This window comes from Alexandromys fortis, unplaced genomic scaffold (assembly GCF_014885135.2).
Source record: "Alexandromys fortis isolate MF-2015 unplaced genomic scaffold, M_Fortis_MF-2015_v1.1 scaffold_65, whole genome shotgun sequence".
Classification (NCBI taxonomy): Eukaryota; Metazoa; Chordata; class Mammalia; order Rodentia; family Cricetidae; genus Alexandromys; species Alexandromys fortis.
The window spans coordinates 9,584,243-9,604,165 of NW_026067986.1; the positions used below are offsets into that span (position 1 = coordinate 9,584,243).

The 19,923-nt window shown below is 39.7% G+C and overlaps 2 protein-coding genes across 2 annotated transcripts in view; both read right to left on the reverse strand.

Moving 5' to 3' along the window:
* Positions 1 to 352: 352 nt before the first annotated feature.
* LOC126511784 (protein-lysine methyltransferase METTL21E) lies at positions 353 to 5,270 on the reverse strand. Its single transcript, XM_050159167.1, has 4 exons — positions 5,240 to 5,270; positions 4,408 to 4,574; positions 3,421 to 3,538; positions 353 to 932 (listed from the first exon to the last, which is right to left on the reverse strand). The coding sequence occupies exons 1-4, from the start codon at positions 5,268 to 5,270 to the stop codon at positions 529 to 531; spliced, it is 720 nt and encodes a 239-aa protein (XP_050015124.1). The 3' UTR covers positions 353 to 528.
* Positions 5,271 to 13,265: 7,995 nt separating this feature from the next.
* The window catches only part of Ercc5 (ERCC excision repair 5, endonuclease), a 20,362-nt gene continuing 13,704 nt past the window's right edge, over positions 13,266 to 19,923 (reverse strand). Inside the window, exons 10-13 of the mRNA XM_050159147.1 lie at positions 19,760 to 19,904; positions 16,538 to 16,740; positions 15,531 to 15,613; positions 13,266 to 13,888 (exon numbers count right to left, since the gene is read on the reverse strand). Of these exons, the coding sequence (XP_050015104.1) occupies positions 13,367 to 13,888; positions 15,531 to 15,613; positions 16,538 to 16,740; positions 19,760 to 19,904 (953 nt within the window). The 3' untranslated portion in view covers positions 13,266 to 13,366. The remainder of the gene's footprint in view (positions 13,889 to 15,530; positions 15,614 to 16,537; positions 16,741 to 19,759; positions 19,905 to 19,923) is intronic.

Consider the following 19,923-nt stretch of genomic DNA (forward strand, 5'->3'; position numbering starts at 1 on the left):
TATATCTGCCCTTTTAGATTTATGTGCACATCGCACTATGTCAGTTTCTCGATGTCTAAAAACATAATCATTTACGCCTATATTTAAAAGGATTAACGTCATGGATGGGTATGGGGCTACATACCTGGAATGCTAACTCTCAGGAGGCTGCAAGTTCAAGGCCAATCTAAGATACATTTTCAAAAAGAAATAAAGTTATCACATTCAGTTAGAGACATCATTATTGAAAATCGCTGTTTTGCAATGATGAGACTTTTACTGAAAGTTTGTTACCGTGTAATTAGAGTGCTGAGCAGACAGACTTGGGAACAAATTGTCTTGGTCCTATAGATGCACCTACTGTGTGTGTGTGTGTGTGTGTGTGTGTGTGTGTGTGTGTGTGTAAAATTCCTTGCCTATAATAAGGCAAGTTTAGACTCAACTTGTATTCTTATAGTGGTGTGTGTGGGCGTGTGTGTTTTCTTTAAAGCAAGGATCTACTAGAAACCACCTTGGCATACCCATGCCCTAATTCACAGACCGCACGCACTATGCACTCCTCCGATTCTTCTTCATAGCTTTGTACAACTTAATATTCAGGCTAGGGAAACTAGAGAGTTCCTCGAGGTCGAACAGTTCCTTAAATCTATCTACAAATCTATTCTCCTTCTCCAGCCTAAATCTCATGGCCCAGAGAATGATGGTGCTTTCTCTGCAGAGATGATCAAAGGTCAGGAGAAGCTCCTCCAGGAAAGGATGGGCATAGACGACATCGGCTGCCAGGATGTAGTCAAAGTTAGTGGCAGACCTGGGGAAGTCCCTGTCTAATGCCACTCCCCAGGACAGCTCTTTAACCTGGGGCAAATGCTTGCATTTCATTTTGGTGTTTCTGGAAATATTATATTGCAGGTTTCCAAGTAATTCAGGTAAGTCTGTAGCAGTCACACGAGCGCCTATGAAGAAAGGAAGGTAGGAAAAGTGAGCCTCCTGGAATAAGACCAGTCAGGTTTCAACCAGCCTGCACTGAGATTCCTCACAATGGCCAGACTCAAAGAAAAGACTGGGCAGCACATAAGGGCTTTTCAGAATAGATGCTAATACACTTCTCTGCCCCTCTTTTTAAAAAAGAAGAAAAGAGAATCTTGTGGAATTTCTGTATCTTGCTGACCGCCTGGATTTTGTTTTGTTTTTTTTTTATTATTTATTATATATACAATGTGCTGTCTGTGTGCATGTCTGCAGGCCAGAAGAGGGCACCAGATCTCATTACAGATGGTTGTGAGCCACCTCCAGCAACCATGTGGTTACTGGAATTGAACTCAGGACCTTTGGAAGAGCAGGCAATGCTCTTAGCCGCTGAGCCATCTCTCCAGTCCCTCTGGGTTTTTTGTTTAGCTCATCATTATTGTTCTCCATTTAGGAGAAGAATGATCACCAGAAAAGAATGCTTCATTGAAATGATCCAAGGTCAATGACAAAGGCTAAACAGGTACTTTCTAAAAAGAGCCCCAAACCTCTGCATGCTTTAGAAGAATAAAATTATTATTAATAATAATGAATTAAATTGGTGAATAACATAGATTAGCAACAAACTTAAAACCATGTTGGCTAGTTTTCTATCAACTTGACACAGATGGTTCCATCAAACTGTCCTGCCAGGTCTGTGGGGACATTTTCTTAATTAATGATTGATGTAGGGGGGTCCAGCTCCCTGCAGGTTGAGCAAGTGGAACTTAGTTGTATAAGAAAGCAGGTTGAGCAAGCCATGATAACCAAGCCAATAAAGCAGCACTCCTCCATGGTCTCTGCATCATTTCCTGATCCAGTTTCCTGCCTGGAGTTCCTGCCTTTACTTCCCTCAGTGATAAAATGTGACCTGAGAGTTGTAGATGAAATAAGCCCTTTCCTCCCCACACTGTTTCCGGTCCTGGTGTTTATCATTGTAACAGAAACCTAACTAGTACAAGGACCACAAAGAAGCTCCTAGTATTCACCAGTGTGGTCTGGAGAAGCAAATCTAGGTGGAGAAATGACCCAGGACTTACAGGCAGATCACCCACTAATAAACATCATTGAAATATGATACTGGATGGTATATAAAGAACCATCCAGTTCTTTAGAACTATAGAAGTCAATGCATGAAGAGAGGTGTACATGAACAAAGTGGAATATTCCAATATCCTTTGTCTCTAGATACAATGGTATTCTGCGGATGTGGGATTCTCCTCTGTATGCTGTCAAAGCCATTGGTTAATTAATAAAGAAACTGCTTTGGACCTTTATCAGGGCAGAACTTAGCTAGGCGGGAAAACTAAACTGAATGCTGGGAGAAGAGGCGGAGTCAGAGAGAAGCCATGTAACCCCGCTGGAGGCAAATGCCAGAACTGTAGACGGTAAAAACCACAGCCATGTGATGATACACAGATTAATAAAAATGGATTAAGTTAATATGTAAGACTTAGCCAATAAGAAGCTAGAGCTGATGGGTCAAGCAGTGATTTAATTAATACAGTTTCCATATGATTACTTTGGGGCTAAGCAGTCAGGAACCAACAAGCAGCCCTTCCTCTAACAACATTGTATTAGCCATCCTTCCATCAAGAGTTGGCTGAAGCACAGGATTTATCCTGTGCAGAAAACAGAATGTACCGTCACATCTTTAAATGTGTAAGACACCGGAAGGGAGGGGCCTGCATCATGGTATTAAGAAATGACCTGATTCTTCCAACCCTAAAAAGAAGTTTATTTGAATTTTCATTTTTCTCCATTCCTCTAATAAACATGATCATTAAGGGTCAAAAAGAAAAACTCTGAGCCTTTTATGTAGGACCAAATGAGAATGGAAATAAAAAAAAAACAAATCTAAGGACAAACCCCTAAAAATTAAAGCTGAGGTGTGAGTTTCACATGATTTCTATGTTCCTATTTTAACAGGTGCATGTTCATAAAAGAACAGGGCTCCCAAATCCCTGAAAGGAATCTAGCAGAATGACTGATTCCACCCCTTACCTAGGCTTGTAAGCTCTCCTTCCACATGAAGATTTAAAACTACTTACAAGGAAAATTCTGGAAAGAAACCAGCAAAAGGATGGTAAAGTAGTAGATTTTCTTGCTGAGGTCTGTTTCAAACAAAGAGGGGCTGGAGAAATGGCTCAGAAATTAAGAGCACTGGCTACTCCTCCAGAGGATCTGAGTTTAATTCCCAACAACCATATGGAGGTTCACAACCACGAATAGTGGTATCTGATGCCCTCTTCTGGCATAAAGTCACAATGCAGATAGAGCACACATATCCATAAAATAAATAAATGAATATTTAAAAATATATAATTAAGGAGTTTCACATAAGCCCAGATCATAACACACTGGAAAGCAAAAATAACTAGTATTTGATCATTAGTTTTCTGACCAACTCCAGTCAATAAAGAAATACCTACTTACCAAGTAAACTTGCCACAATGGAGACAAGCCCTGTCCCAGCTCCAATTTCAATCACATTTTTATCAACCATGTTATATTGCTTGGCATGTGTTTCCAGGAAATAGCAGAGAACAAGGGCCTATGGAAATTGAGAGGAAAGGATGTTTGAAGTAGTTTTAGTAAAATTAAACTCTATTAGGTCAATATGCCACAGATATTATGATCTGCTCATGTGTACATCTGGGTATGAGTAAATTTGTGGATGTTAACATACACCATTCCAGAAAATTTTCATCCTCTGATAAGTCCAACATTTTGGCCAGCTAGAAAAAGTCCTTGTTGAAAATAAAAACGGAAATGAGTGAAAACAGGGTATGGTTGTTCAAATTTGACCTTCTTCGAACTTCTTTTTCTTTTTTCTAGACAAGAGTTTCTCTGTGTACCAGCCCTAGCTATCCTGGAACTCTCTGTAGATCAGGCTGGCCTCAAACTCACAGAGATCCACCTGCCTCTGCCTCCTAAGTGCTGGGATTAAAGGTGTGCCACCACCACCCAACTGTCTTCTAAGTTCTAACAACACCAGATGCTTCCAATTAGTGTGTGAAGGTGGGGGGGGGGGAGTAGTGGTCGGCTGCCCTTCATGAGATAAGAGGTAAAGGAGAGGGGGCCTATGGAGTGTCCTCGTTGTGAGTCTCAAATAGACATCCTTTAATCTTGCTTTACTCAAAACAGCGGCAATAAATAAGAAATGAAAGCGCTTACTCTTTTCATCTCTCATAGCATAAAAGCTAAAGGCATCCACGTCTTTACTGAGCCCACAAATGTCAAGAAAGTCAGAAACAAATTTAACTGTGGAAGCAATTTCCCATCACGTGATGTCTACATTTTGGTGTTGTGTGAGATCACAAAATAGAACCTTGCAACCTGTTTCCTTCTAACAGGTAAAATAAAATAATGAATAAAACCTGGAAAGCAACTGGGGCGCAGCGAACCCTTAAGAAATGATACCGAGGGCCAGACAACAGCACCGTAACAATCTTTGGCTTCCGTAATCCGAATCTCATGACCAGCGAAGTGAAAGCCTTCCCAAGAAACAGTCGTTATCTGAGTTGGAAGAAAACTCCTTGCCATGATCTCTGCAACCACCTGCCTGTCATCGTCACCTTCTCTGATCTCTGAAAGGAAAGAACAAAGCAAAACCAAAAAAAAAAAAAGGGCAGTGTTTTTAATCTCGCTAAGTGAAACAAGCCAGACCCACAAGGTAAATATCACAAGCTTTTCTTCACACGAGAATCTAGATTTAAGTTTTAATCAAGATCTTCCTAGATTTTTCAATATGAATGTATAAGGGGGACTGTATATAAGGAGGACGGACTATTGGAAGAGGAAAAGAAGAATGGAAGGCAAATATTTTGTTATATTTTATATGTGGAGCCTAGATTTTAAAGTATAGATGGGGGACTGCTTGGGGATATGAAAGGAAAGAAGCGCAGAGCAGGGAGCCAAAGAAAGGTGGTGTAGGTGAGGATGAGTAGGACACTGGGCAGGCATGAGGACATCATAAAGGAACCCACTATTTTGCATGCTTACAGAAAATAATAAAGTATTTTAAAGTCCCACAAAAAGAAAACTCTGATGGAAATACAGCTCTTCTCAGTTCAAGGTATTGTTGAATATTCACTGACTTTAGATGCAATAAACTAGCAAACTATTTAAAAATACTCCATGGGGACAAGAAGGCTCAGTGTGTAAAGGAACCTGCTGCCAAATTGAGGACCCAAATTCATCTCTAGAACCCATGAGGTAGAAGGAAAGAGCTAACTCAATGTTGTCCTCTGACCTTTACACATTTCACACTTAGACTGTGGCATACCCTTAACACTCCCACCCTCAACTTAAGAAATAGAAGAACAAAAATATTTCATAATTTAACATAACTCCTCATATGCCAGGCTCTCACCATCTCTTTGATGTTTACTGAAGTTGATACTACCACCACCTATGTCTGCAACACTAAATAAAGCACAAAATAATTGGTAAGAGTTTTCAAAAACACACGATAAACTGGATTAAAATAAACATTGGTGAAAATATACGATCTTGAGTCTATTGCAATTTCACAGTACAACTCCAAGTGTTTTGGTAATGTATAGTAACCTATACTTTATGATCTCTGGTTATTCAGAAAATCAAAGATACTTAATTCTACTCAACAATATACTCCTGTGCTGTTTATAGCCATGTATCTTCATGTTGTTATATTGGTACTAGCCATAACATCATAGCATCAACCACTCCACGCTCTCCTTCTCCCATAAACACTGGCCCTCGGAGATGCAGAAAAAGCAGAAAGATGAACAATGAGTATTCTTCAGCAAGAGCGATGCCCTTCCAAACATTTATCTGAAACCGTCCTTAACAGCCAGAAGTATTCACATTCAGGAAACAAATAATGCTGGTAATTTGTTTCATTTGAATTTAACTCCCATCTACATGCACTTGGTTTGCTGAGACAGATGGGGTGACGGTGTCAACATTGGCTGTGGAAATCCTTTAGGGAAAAGCAGAGACATCAACTGTTTACATGAACTTTTAACTGAATCTCTCCTCTTGTACCTCCTTACTCCTCACAAAGGTTAACACTCCCTTGACAAGTCACCTGTGCAACAAAGGATCAATAAGTGTTAGAGCCCACCAAGTCCCATGAGATTCTCTAAGATCTCTAGTCTTTGATATCAAAGCTTTACTGGTAAATATTTGCTGATAGAGTCTGCTGTATCTGACTTTTCATGTTATCATTATTTTCAAGGTTAGTTGCCCATATTTAGTGAGGAGGTCTAGCAAGCGGGTGAGAGCAGGTGTGACTGACCTTTCACCTTGTCTTTCTGAGTAAACAGAGATCATTTCTTTTTGAAAGTGGCAACTTTACTTCCATAAGGAAGTGAAATTTCAACAACCCATATGAGTCTTCTATTATAAAGACTTCAGAGAGAGTTTATAATAAACAACTATAACTACTGATTTCTTAAAGACTCTAAAAGAGCACAGTTCTATCCATCATACAAGGCAAATTAAAATACAGGCAGGGGAGAAACAGGAGTGGAGAAAGTGCCATTACAAAAGCCATGGAAGCTCAGGCATGGTGGCCCACCTGCAACCTCAGTGCTCAAGAATCAGGAACAGCCACCCCAAGGCACACTGGCTAACTGGAGTAGCAAAGTCATTTAAAAATTAAGGAAGAAAGTGTTTTGCAATTACTTTGTTATCCTGCGATTATCTATTTTAAAGCTCTTTCATACAAAATAGTCGTCAGTGCCACTTTGCAGCTATTAATATTTGCTGACAGGGATTAAAATCTACCAGGTACTCTTGTTCTCCTGAGAACAAAAGGGATTTCAAGTGTGAAGTGAAAGCCAAGTTTTGCCACATTCCAATGGGGCTTTTCCTGAGAAGAATTCAGCAGTGAATCATCTCTGTTGCTAGACTGCAGCCTTCAGAAGAAAGGGTCATATAAACAAAGACTGTTGGTTCATTTCCCAACTGCTCAGACCCGAATAACGACACAGAAACTATACTAATTACAACACTGCTTGGCCAACAGCTTAGGTGCATTCCCGACCAACGCTTCTATCTTAAATTAACCCATTTCTATCATTTTGTATAGTCACAAGTCTGTGGCCTATGAGGAAGGTTCCAGGGCATCTGTGTCCTTTGGCAGCTACGAGGCGGCTCTCTGACTCCGCCTACTCTCTCTAAATATACATCCCTTCCAGCCTGGCGATATTATGCCCTGCTGTAGGCCAAAGCTGCTACAACACAAAGCAACACAAATACAGAAGAACATACCATATCAGGGGCAGAGAACAGAAACAGAATAGAAAGAGAAGAGAGAGAGAGAGAGAGAGAGAGAGAGAGAGAGAGAGAGAGAGAGAGAGAGAGAGAAACTGACTTTTGTAGCTATGACAAGTGAGTTAATGCTTCCATTTGAGAGCTGTCATGAGCACCTGTGAGCAAAATGTAAAGTACAAACCACCTCACTAAGTGAAGGGGAAAATGTCATTCAACTGAAGCTTCTATTCGAAGGAGAATGCCATGTGTTAAAGGGATTTTGGGATTAGTAAATTGTCACACACTAGCATAAAAGATAGAATTCTGCTGCTTTGACAGCTCAAAATCTTAGAGGTTACTTTTGCTGTTATTGTTGTTTTCTGAAACTGGCTTCGGAGAAGATTCCACAAATATTCCCATCCAGTCTGTTGGTCTGCTTAGTTTCAATCAAATAGTCCAAACGATACTATATTTTGTATTTTTACAGGAGAAAAAAAATCTTTTCTTATTGAGATTGGTCAAAGTACAAGTGAAAAACAAAAAGAGTGGAAATTGCACTGAGAAATTGATGCTTGGATCAAAAAGGGAACGGTATTAAATAAACACCAGTGAAATTTGATAATTATTACAAAAGAGGCATCTCTGAAGTGCACTGATGTACCCCGGAGGGTTGGCTGAATCAAGAGAAGCAACCTAAAGGAAGTGACATTTGCAATCAGAGAATCCTTGCACAAGATTGGCCTGGGGACTAAGGTTGAGATGAGGCTTGGGTGCAGCGCTGCAGTCTAGGGCAATATATTTGCTATACTAGCTGGAGACATACAATTATAATATGAGAATCACCCATTAACACATACTGAAGGTTAAAAATAACCACCCAAATAAACATATGCTAAATAAACTAATTTCCTGTGTGTTGTTTTCATTACTCTTACTCTTTGCTCTTTGGGGGCCAACCAAGCTCCCAAATAGTTACACAAATGTTTATTCTTTGTTACAGACGCCTGGCCTTAACTTGGCTTACTTCTAGCCAGTTTTTTTTTTTTTTTTTAACTTAGATTGTCCTGTCTGCATTCTGTCTCTGGGCTTTTCCTTTTTACTTCTTACTCCATGACTTGCTGTGGAGCTGGATGGCTGGCCCCGCCTCCTCTTCTCCTTTCTCTCCTCCCTCTTCTTTTTCTCCTTCTATTTATTCTACTCACATGCCAGCCCCACCTGTCCTTTCTCCTTCCTAGCTATTGGTCATTCAACTCTTTATTAGACAAATCAGAAGTTTTAGACACGCAAAGTAACACAGCTTCAGAGTTAAACAAATGCAATATATCTTTGCATCATTAAACAAATATTCCACAGCATAAACCAATGTAACACATCTTTAACTAATATTCCCCAATACCCTTGTGTCAAATAAAAAGCACTTAAATTTACCAATACAATCTACCTCAGATGTGTCCAAAACTTGGTTTTGGATGTCTCTATTCAATGCCAACTACTGTCCCCAAGGGGTGACATACACTTCAAAAGTGCAGGCTCCTTAGTTGGGTTCTCCCAACTAAGACTATGACTGCTGCCTTCATCCCAACTCTTACTGCCAACTTTGCTCGAGAAATCCTGTATCAGCCCACTTGAGGCTTTCTTTGATCTATATTGTAGTAGACACAGTTGACAGATCTTCCTGCCCTCTCTCCATCTCCCTCTACTCTCAGAAAGCTTTCCCTGTTTCTGTTCTTCCTTCACCCCCCCCACCCCAACCATTTATCTCCAAGAAATCCAAATCAACAGGTTTGGGAATCACTGTGCACTGGGATCAAGAGACATTCACTGTAGGGGGATGTGTAGTCGGCTCCACAACTGAAGATTCTCAGGAGCTGCCATCTTACAAAATTCTGCTGCATCTACTAGTAGCTCTGGGGACTGTGGCATGGGGCAGGCAACATGATGTATTTAGAATAATTAAGATAAATAAAGCTTTAGAGTTAAATACACTGTAGCCCTAGACATACACAGGAATGAACTTTTGGCTCTCATACTAGTCCTAGTTTCAATCTGTGTATAAATAAGTGATATCTTATAATTCTCAGATCTTCCTGCAAGTACTGAAATATGAGGACTTAACTATGGTCTTAGTCCATCTTTTCCAAGCCCGCGGTACTAAGTATAAAAAGGACAGGACAGATAAACATCCTTCAGTACTTGAGAACCCAATGTTCCTCTACTTGGTGGAAACCTTGCCAACAAAACGTCTTCTTCTTGGCTACAGCAGCACACACTTCTCCTTAGCATTCTAAATCCAAACAGACGTTTGCATTTTTGTTTAGCTACATAGATGAATAGGGAATATGTCTTCTCCTATTGTAAAACATTTTAGCACCCTGCCTCAAACTCATCTTGAACTACTTACTCCTCAGTTGTAGTTTGCCAAACCATCATGTGCAGTTTTGAAACCAAGAATTGTTACTAATGGCCATGAAAATGACAAAATTCTATTCATAAAACAGAGAAATTACCTCTGCATTCAAATTATATGAAGAGGTGGATTGTCTATGAGATTACAACTTGCACCTTTAGGTTTGCAAAGTCTTGGCATTTAAGCTAAAGAGGCTGCCAGCTCTACTTGCATCCAACTCTGTCTGCCTACAGATATGCTCAACTATGTAGGAGCCAACTGTTAAACCTGGCGTGTCTCAAAGAAAGAAGCAGGTCTATGGTTGTTTGAAAACACCTACAGTGTATATAGATAAGAAAGTAAGAAAGAAAATGGAAGACAATTTGATCTGGGTTAAAACTACTTTACAAAAACACGGCAATTTTTCTAGTCTATATGAGAATTAGAACTTTAATCCCAATGAAAGATCATTATATTTAGAAATCTAAACAAAGTCATACATCATATGCAAGACTGTAAAAATGGTATAGCAGTTTCAAATATTCAAATTTAAATTTTTACATCTAAAAGCCAAATTACATTATGTACTTTTGCCTATAATCAATAGTCAAAAAGATGATAAATACATGCTAAAGATACTTTGTAGCCTTAAATTCAACTTTCATGCAAACATCACTAAAATTTTACTTTTTATATAGAACTATTTTGCTCTCTCTCAAACTTTTTAAAAATAACCACAGCAACGTGTTTGGTGACTAGTATCTGATTTTAAATGTCAAATTTTACAGATCAAAGAAAACCTATAAAATCTTTTTTATCTTATACAGATTAAATTATTATTATCAGCCAAAATTATCCCTACTATATCAGGAGCACTACTTTTAACAGTATTCATTGAACATTATTGGAGGTACTTTAGGTTAGTAAGCACAAGCCAAGATACAATATGCAATTAATAAACCCTACTTCCCATTAATGAAGACTGAAAAGGTGAGTTTTTAGAGTCTATTAATGGTATTTCTACACAGAATAGTCTAATTAAAAGAAGAAACAAAATATTTACCTTTTTCAGTTTCTGGCTCCATCAGCTGCTAAATTAGTGAGTAGTGATATGTTGATGTTTTCTTGATCATTTCTTGAACAACAAGCACATAATTCACTAAAATATCAAATTCATGATCAATTCAAAATGGATTCCAAATGTGTAGTAAGTGTACCTATCTCACAGTTTAACTTCTGATGTAGCTGAGAAAATTATAGTAAAATATCATATATTAAAACATGATTTAAGGAAAGTCATGAATTATAATAGTAAAATTTCATTATTAAAGCATGTCTTAAGGTCATGAATTATAGTAAAATATCATATATTAAAGCATGATTTTTAGTAAAGTATCATATTAAAGCATGACTTAAGAAAGGTCATAGATACTACATAGTACCCATCAGAATCAAAGCAAAGGCTTCATGGTCAAAACCTAAAACCTGTTTGAGAGGCTGATGGTGGTGGAGCACACCTTTAATCCCAGCACTCAGGAGGCAGAGGCAGGTGGATCTCAGTGAGTGTGAGGCTAGTGTGAACCACCAGGTGGTGTTTATGAGTCCACATCACCCCAGCAAAGGCTTACAAGAAGCTCAAGCATGATATGCTATTCACTTAGAGCAGGTAACTGCAATAGGCTTAAATGAGCTGTTAGTCTCTGAAAACAATTAGCTGTGTCTACTTCTCAATTTAATTAATGTCTCGTGACAAATAATCCCAATATTTCCATCCTTCTTCCAAAGTTCCTACTTTTCGCTGTTACCATCTTTTTCTTTGTTGCATGCCCCTGCAAGGCAGAAGCCAAATCACTTCCCTACTGACAATAGACAATAAACACGAATGTTAAATAAAATCAAGATCCCACAGCTAAAAAGAATAGCAAGACTTCCCACCTCCACCAAGTTTTCCGTTTCTCTCATTAAAGGAGACGGTCTTTATTATACTGTCTGCCTAGAGTGAGTACTTAGTCAGTGTTAAGGCTGGACATACCTAAGTATCAGCTGAGTTTACAGAAGGTGAAATAGAACCATCCACAACTTCTGATTTGCTGCTGAAGCCTCTGAAAATGTCCCAGGCTGTCCCCAGAGCTGGTAGTTCGCTACTGTATACCCTGGCAACAAGACCGAGCTGAAGGGATTAGGGCCCAACAGCTGCAGCTTCTGTGCCTCTGGTTGCACAACAGTGACGTTGCAAAGCCCAGAAAGCAAAGGCTGAAGAAGGACACCTGGGAATACAGCAAGAGATCGTGCATACACACCACATCTTCAGTGAGGATGTAGGCTACGCAAGCAGAAGCAAACTAAGCTTTCCGCTCAGGTGCCAAGAGTTATTCTAAGACTCTGTGGCTACGAAGTCCTATAAAATAGAGACCGTGCAATTTTTAAGTCACCTATCTGGGTGTGAACACAGACAGATTTTAGAATGCAACCTATGCATCAGCATGGGTGTAGCATTGTTCTGTACCCAAGAATCAGAAGACCAGGCTTCCTTCTCACTGAGGCTGAATAAGCAGGCTGGGGTATGGTTCTCTGAGCATCTCTACGCCAGCACAGAGGCGTGTACCTCGGGGCTCATATAAATTTCCTTTCACTTTCATGTTGCAGGAGGAATCAAAGCCAAGCAAGACTGCACACTCAGAAATGTGAGTACAACTTCTAAGACATACTTTAAGACCGTGATGTACACAGAGCTGAACTCCTGTCATTTCATATACAGGATAGGACTAGGCATCCCAAAACCCGGTTTTCATTATTCATGTCAAGAACCACTTATGACTTGGGGCCATTTAATTCTTATATTTCTCAGCTTTATCTCATATAAAACAGGAACATAAAAAGCACATAAGATGTATTTGGGGAATAAATATTACAGGTAAAACATTCCTGGAATTCCAAAACCCTGAGGAATTCACACTGCTATGCAAAGGCAGGTGGCTTTGGTCAGAGGACACGCTCCCTTTTTGACTCTGTTTAAACCAAGCATGAATAGTGATTTAATAAATAAAAATTATTTACCTCTTTCAGAGAGTTATTTGTAAAATCATGAGGTCCCCAGTGCTAAGATTTACAAGATCCAAAACTCCACAATCAATTATATTAACCAACATGACAATAATCATTTATTACACTGAAGAGTACACGGAGACGGATGCCTTCAGCTATGCCTTTCTGTAAGGCATCTGTCTCTACTAGGAAAGCATGTGTTAAACACACACACAGGCACACACACGCAGTATACACACACACACACACACACACGCGCGCACACACACACACACACACACACACACACACACACACAGATGCTCGTGTTTGAACATTTGGCCCACAGCTGTTTGAGGAAGTTGTGAAACATTTAAGAGATGGGTCTCCATTGGAAGAAGTAAGGTCTAGTATCCCTGTAGCAGTGAACCAGATGAACTAGTCTGGTTACCGCTATAACTGTACGCCATAGATATTGACCAAAACATACCATGTTTCCATGTTGTTTGTGGATACTAATGTAGACACTAACACAGACATTTTCATGTAAGGTTTTTCTGTTCTTTGATTTTTTAAAATAAACTTTAGAAACCAAACTATAAAATAAAAACTACACGTTCAAAATGGAGATTGTACAAATAGATTTAATTTCATGCTCTCAACACATAATCATTGCGAACATCATCCTTACAAACTGCTGGCTTTTTTTAAATTAGACTTTCCTTTCCTTCACCTTAGCTTCCTTTTTCTCTTCCCAAATACAGGTCTAGCAGTCACCAGGACTGCCTTGACTTCGTCCCCATCGTCCTCACTGGAGCTGCTAGTAGACACAGCAGACACGTCCCTTCTGTGAGCATCTCTCTCCACGCTGGGCAAATCCGAGTGGCGGACTTTTGGTGACTCCGCTGTTCTTCTTTGCTGTGCGCACATCTCAGATGAACTTTCTGCATCCTCACCTGAATCCCCGGGGGACTCTGAGAGGTAGGGGTCCCCCAGAAACCCACCATTTCCTAAAGACCTCCTTCTTTTGGGGTCTGATGTTTCTCTTGGGCTCGACAGGCTTCTTTTTGGGGGGTTTCCTTTTGCCTTATCCGGGGTGCCAATCTCTTTCTCCAGCTCGCCAGCTGCCTCTTCCCTTCCTTTCCTCAGCATGCATGTCACAGCTCTGTTCAGCCTCTGGCTTTTTATGTGTTTGGCATCTTGTTTTTCCTGTTGAGCTAATCTAAAAAAGGAATCAATTCGTAGCTGGGTCTAAAATAAAATAAAATGATGAATCCGATTAGTGAGTAGCTTCTAGACCAAAGCAATAAATTCAACTCTGATCACTCAGTTTGGATTACTAGTTCTAAGAATTCAATTCATGGCCTGCCAGTCTACCTGTGGGGTTTTTTGGGTTTTGTTTTGTTTTGCTTTGTTTTATAATAACTGTATCCTCTTCTCTGGCAGCAACAGAATTTCAGAGTCAATGTCTAAGTCATCCAATGCTTTTCTCTTAAGAACATTAGCATCATACAGTACCTTCAAGGGACAAGTTAGGCACCATCAAAAGCCACAGGAAACAAAAATCCACTGTTAAGAAGATATTCTTCTTCTTTTTTTGGGGGGGGGGGTTTCTGAGACAGGGCTTCTCTGTGTAACAGCTCTGGCTGTCCTGGAACTCACTTTGTAGATCAAGCTGGCCTCAAACTCACAGAGATCCACCTGCTTCTGCCTAATGCTGGGATTAAAGGCATGCACATGCACCATCACGCCCGGCTGAAAAGATACTCTTAAACCTAGTGTGTGTGTATAACAGCATTATTCATAATTACCCCAAAAACTAAAATCCCCAAAAGAAACAGAGCCAATATGAACTCCTTTGTGAGAAATACGCTGATCCCCCAAAACTGTGAGAAGCAATGCAATCCACGGAAGAAGGTGTATGCTGATGAGTCAGGAGGAAGGAGAGACCCACTCTATCCAGAGGCATTTATGTGGAGGAGCAGATTAACATGAGAAACCAGGGAAAAATAAACCCAGGCCAACAACTATTAGGAGGGAGGTAGCAGTTTTAATCTACTATTTTACTTTCTAATTTTAGGGAGAAAAAAATGAATAATTGAAAGGGAAAATGTATCACAATGGCATTTGTCTGAAATTACAGAATAACCAGTCACTAGCAAATTCTTAATGAGCTTCTTTCTACCTCTGGTAGGTAAAAGCCATCAGGTGAACAAACAAGAGGGAACCCCTGGGAATATTCTTAAGACCAGTTGTATTGGATTTTTTCCCTAAATGACCCAAACTTAATGGGAATTGATTTTGCCATCCTAAAAACTGTAGTTTCATTCCTATTTACATGTATGTTTCATGAGTGGCTTCTGAGATGAAGGAAGGCTTACCCGACGTGAGCAAGACAAACGGGTAAGAAAATCATGGACACCCATTTTGAAGAACTGAAGGCCACCGGAAAGGGCATTTTTCCTCCTACAAAACCTCTCTTGCAGAAATGCTAATAGATAGACCAGACCCTAAGTTGTAACTTGAAATGTTAGTGTTTGAAGAAAATCGAATGATTAGAATTGTTTTGGAGTGACTACTTCCTGGGCTTTTAAAAACTGAACACAGCTCCAGAGAAGTAATACATTTCAACTCAAGCATCTTAATATGAAACCATTTATTAGACTAGAATTTTTTCAAAGTCAGCATAAATAAGGACACTGCAGGGTTAACAGTGATATTTAAAAAAGGGTTTCAGGGCCCAATTTTTCCTTTCTGTTTCAGTCTATTCTTTAAGGCGTCACCATTCCAAACCTTCGGTTACTTGCCCTGGAATAAGAGTTAACTGGACATTGACAGCAACCACCCTACCAACTGCAGTTGTCACTCAGGATGTAAAGAAATCCACAGTTACCTGCTGGACATTCAGTTGCTTGAGTACTGGAAAAAGGGATTCATCTGTCTTCGTCCTGTTCCAGCCAAAGTATCTCTGACAAAATGTGTTGGTAGTTAAGATTTACAGATTTTTTTTCTTTTTAACGAGACTTAACAAGTAGTAAACAAAAAGATCCAAGAGTCAACCATTGGTGCCACTCTCTGAATCCCCAGGGACAATCATATTTATAAAGACTGAAGTGGTCAGATCAGAAGCTGGCAAAATAAGCCACTCTGACAATATCATATTGCAGCATGTTCTGGTCAATCTCCTAAGGCAGAAGACACTCAAAGATTTATACTAGGACATCACAGACTCCTCACTACAGAGCATGGCTAACCTAGAATAAAAGTAAGGAGTGGATACCATAAATATTTGTTTAAGAAAGGAAGTTGTACTGGGGTTAAATCTATCATCGGTGTTGAAACCGCCATCCAAATTATTATTTAAATGCACAGAATTGCAAAGCCAGTAATCTTCCATATTTTTGAGGAATACTTAATTGTAAACATGTGGTCATGCCGTGTATGCTGTAGCTGCTTGTTTCAAATTAAGATTCTTATTGAAGGGGGGCTGGAGAGATGGCTCAGCGGTTAAGAGCACTGATTGCTCTTCCAGAGGTCCTGAGTTCAATTCCCAGCAACCACATGGTAGCTCACAACCATCTATGAGAATCTGGTGTTCTCTTCTGGCCTGCAGGCATGCATGCAGACAGAACACTGTATACATAATAAATAAATAATTTTAAAAAAAGATTCTTATTGAAGGACAATTGCCTCATATGCATGAAGCCCTGAGCTCATTCCCCAGCATAAAAAAAAAAAAAAAAAGACATCTCAGATCTCAGTAAAACTAAAGAGGAAAAGAACAAATAGGGCCTCAAATAAATAGAACACTGGAGAAAAAACAAAGCTAGGTTCCTGTCCCTTACACTTAAAACCCAGCAAACCTTTGGCTTAATAGTCCCGTAAGTGTTAAGAAAGGATATTCTCTAATCTTGTCCACGTCAGGCTTGCCCCACAGAAACGACCCCCTGGAGTCATCCACCACAGGCTTGAGGTAAGCATCCGCAACTGCAGGGTTGGGGAAGCCAGGTGTCAGCTGCAACTTCCGCAACTTCTTCTTCACTTTCGTGTCGTGGGGATTGGCTGCAACCTTCTTGCTGTTCTGAGCTTCCTGCCACCACTCTCTGCATGATAAAGGAAGCAATTACTTACGAGGCAGGGAGCCATAACAGTTGCCACGCTGGAGAGGAAGAGCTAAACGTAAAGTTCTGAAATGTAATTCCAAGTGGTAATTCTAGCACAGGTATGTGGTATAGAATACTAAGCTACAGGCTACAGATCTCACACCGTGTTAACTATTTCAAGTGTCACGTCAGTCCCGACCTCTCCGAAGAGGAAGTGACTCACACAGAAGCATCTTGCCTCAAGACTTCGAGAGTGGGGCTGATCTGTCAGATGACAAACTCCCAGAGCTCCGCTCCAACCACAGTAGCACAAAGCTACAGATCTCCACGCCTCTCGACAGTGAAATGGATGGTCTAGTGGATCCGAGATAGTCAAGAACGCAATGGCTGTTTTAGCGCAGATACCAGCCCACACAGAGTAGGATAGTACAGACAGGGGTTTATGTGCAGAAAGAGGGTAGGTTTTTTTAAACCCTAAATAGTAGGAAGAACTATTGTTCTCCGGTGTACTGGGCAATGCTCTAAGCAAAAATAGCCTGTTAGTTTAGATTTTTTAAATTAAGTGCATTTTCAAATTTTTCCATCTTAATGTTAATTTACTATGACAAGTTAAAGGAAAGTCACTTTTTTTAAACACTCCTATCAAGAAGTGAGGTTAGTCCCACGGCTATGACTAGATAATGATCAGGAAGTGATAGCCACGGAGCCTGAAACAAGCCTGTCCACTTCCTATCTCTACAGCCACCACACCTTGAGGTGTGTGCTCAGGCAGAGGTCCAGGTGGAGAGGATCAAAGTCCTGTCAGCATTCTGTCTGTCTCTCACTGCCTGGAATGTGAAACATTCAGCCGGTCCTTGAGCTGCTCCAAGACAGGAAGGGAAGAGGAACAAAAGACCCTGAGCAAGCTTCAGAGTCAGGAACAAAGCCAACACGCGCTGCTGGTAGAGGCTACCGAGGTCTGAGGTACGTAACTACAGTGTGCCAACAGAAAACTGGTAGAAAACACTATGGAAGTTAAAACATGCTCCTCGACTACCCAATCGTTCAGTTCCACTTCTTCGCGTATTATTAGTACCAGGAACTGGGTTCCAGCCTGCAGTGGCTCAGTGAGGGACTTGGGTGCCATCTAGAGGTCAGGAACCCTAACAGCAGTCTTCATCAATAACAAAATGCAGGGGGAAGCAATGCTTTCTTTTATTCTGAAGACTTTTTTTTTTTGAGTACACATACTCAACAAGACAAGAGCAGATATCAGCAGCTAGAAGTAAAACCTTCTGAAACCCAGATGCTTAGACTGTTCTTTGATATCTCTCAACATCAATGCTCTAAATTCCCCCAATAACAAGACAAAGACTAACAGGATGGATGCAAGAGCAGGATCCAGTCATCTGCTGCATCCAAGAAACACACCTTAACATCAAAGATAGACACAGTGTAAAGGAATGGAAAAAGATATTCCAAGCAAATGGGCCTATAGAGGAAGCTAGTGTAGCCATTTTATCTGACAAAATGGCCTTTAAGTTCAAACTAACACGTAAAAAGCACAATCACAGCCAGGACGATATGTTTCCAATAGAGCCCAGCAACTCTTCCACAGCAGGCCTTGAGCCCTGCAACGCAGCTGAAGCGGATCAAAATTCTTAACATCTATAACCTAAACACGAGGGCCCCACCTTTGTAAAAGAAACACTACTATAGTTTAAATCACACATAGACCCTCACACAGTGATAGCCGAGATTTCCATACCCAACTCTCACTAAAGGACAAGTCATCTAGACATAAACTAAACAGAGAAATGCTGGTGATAATTGACTTATAAACCAAATGAATCTAGCGAATATTTATAGAGTATTTTACCCAAACATAAAAGAAAACTTCTTCTAGCAGTTTGGAACTTTCTCCAAAGTTGACCACATACTAGGACACAAAGCAAGTTTCAACAAATATAAAAAAAAAAAAAACAACAAATAATAATAATACCCTGCATCCTATCTGACCACCAAGGATTAAAAGTAGATTATCAATAACAGAAGCAACACAACGCTTACTAACTCTGAATAATTCACTGATAAATGAGGAACAGGTCAAAACAGAAATAAAGAAAGAAATTAAAAGACTTTCCAGAGTTGAATGAAAATGAATACCCAAACTTATGGGATAAAATTAAGGCAGTTCTAAGAGACAAGTTCACAGGACTAAGTGCCTACATAAAAAAGACTGATATACCTTTATTCAAACTTAAAACTTAAAAAAAAAGACAGAAAGAAAAGATCTAAAAGTAACAAAACTAGACATGAAAAGGGGAACATAACAAGAGACACTAAGGAAATCCAGATATACCTTTAAAAGACTGGAAAATCAAAAAGAAATGGATAGTTTTCTTGATACATACAACTCTCAACCAAAAAAATGGCTCAAGGCCAGCTGGGTTTAGTACAGAATTCTACCAGACTTTCAAAGACAATCTGACACCTCAAATTAAATCCACAAAATAGACACAGGAAGGAATATCAACTCATTTTGTGAGAGCACAGTTACCATGATCCCCAAACACATAAAAACCCAACAAAGAACAAGAATTACAAAACAATTTTCTTTGTGAACACAGATGCAAAAATTCTCAACAAAATATTTGCAAGCCAAATCCAAGAATACATCAAAAAGATCATCCACCATGATCAGGTACACGTCATTCCAGAGATGCAGGGATGATTCAACGTATTAAAACTCAAAAAATGTAATCCACCATATAAACAAATGAAAGGAAAAATATGATCATTTTATCAGAAGCAGAAAAAAAACTTTGACAAAATTTAACACCCCTTCACGATAAAAGCCCTCGAGAAATAAAGGATACAAGGGACATACCTAAACATAATAAAGTAAACAAGGGATATGCCTAAACATAATAAAGGATACAAGGGACATACCTAAACAGTTTTTTAAAAAATCTATTTGTTAATCTGAGTATTTATATAAATAACCTGAATTAAAGACATGAAAAAAAAAAAACCTTACGAGAATTTTAAGAGCGGGTCCAGGCCACGCCCAGGGAATTCATTGAGAATCTCCATGGCTGTTACACAGCCGACAGTCGGGATCCCTTCGGTATAATCGCTGCCCAGTAGATAAGCCAAGTTGATTAATTTGCTCCGGTCCAGTCCTGGATGAATAGCAGCAAA

Coding starts and splice junctions, on each gene's coding strand:
- LOC126511784 (XM_050159167.1), bottom strand. CDS start 5,270: ATGCCACAGTCTAAGTGTGAAATGTGTAAAG. Junction 4,575..5,239: donor TAAGTGTGAAATGTGTAAAG/GTCAGAGGACAA, acceptor CTTTCCTTTCAG/AGATCAGAGAAGGTGACGAT. Junction 3,539..4,407: donor GTGCTGTTGTCTGGCCCTCG/GTATCATTTCTT, acceptor CAATTTCCATAG/GCCCTTGTTCTCTGCTATTT.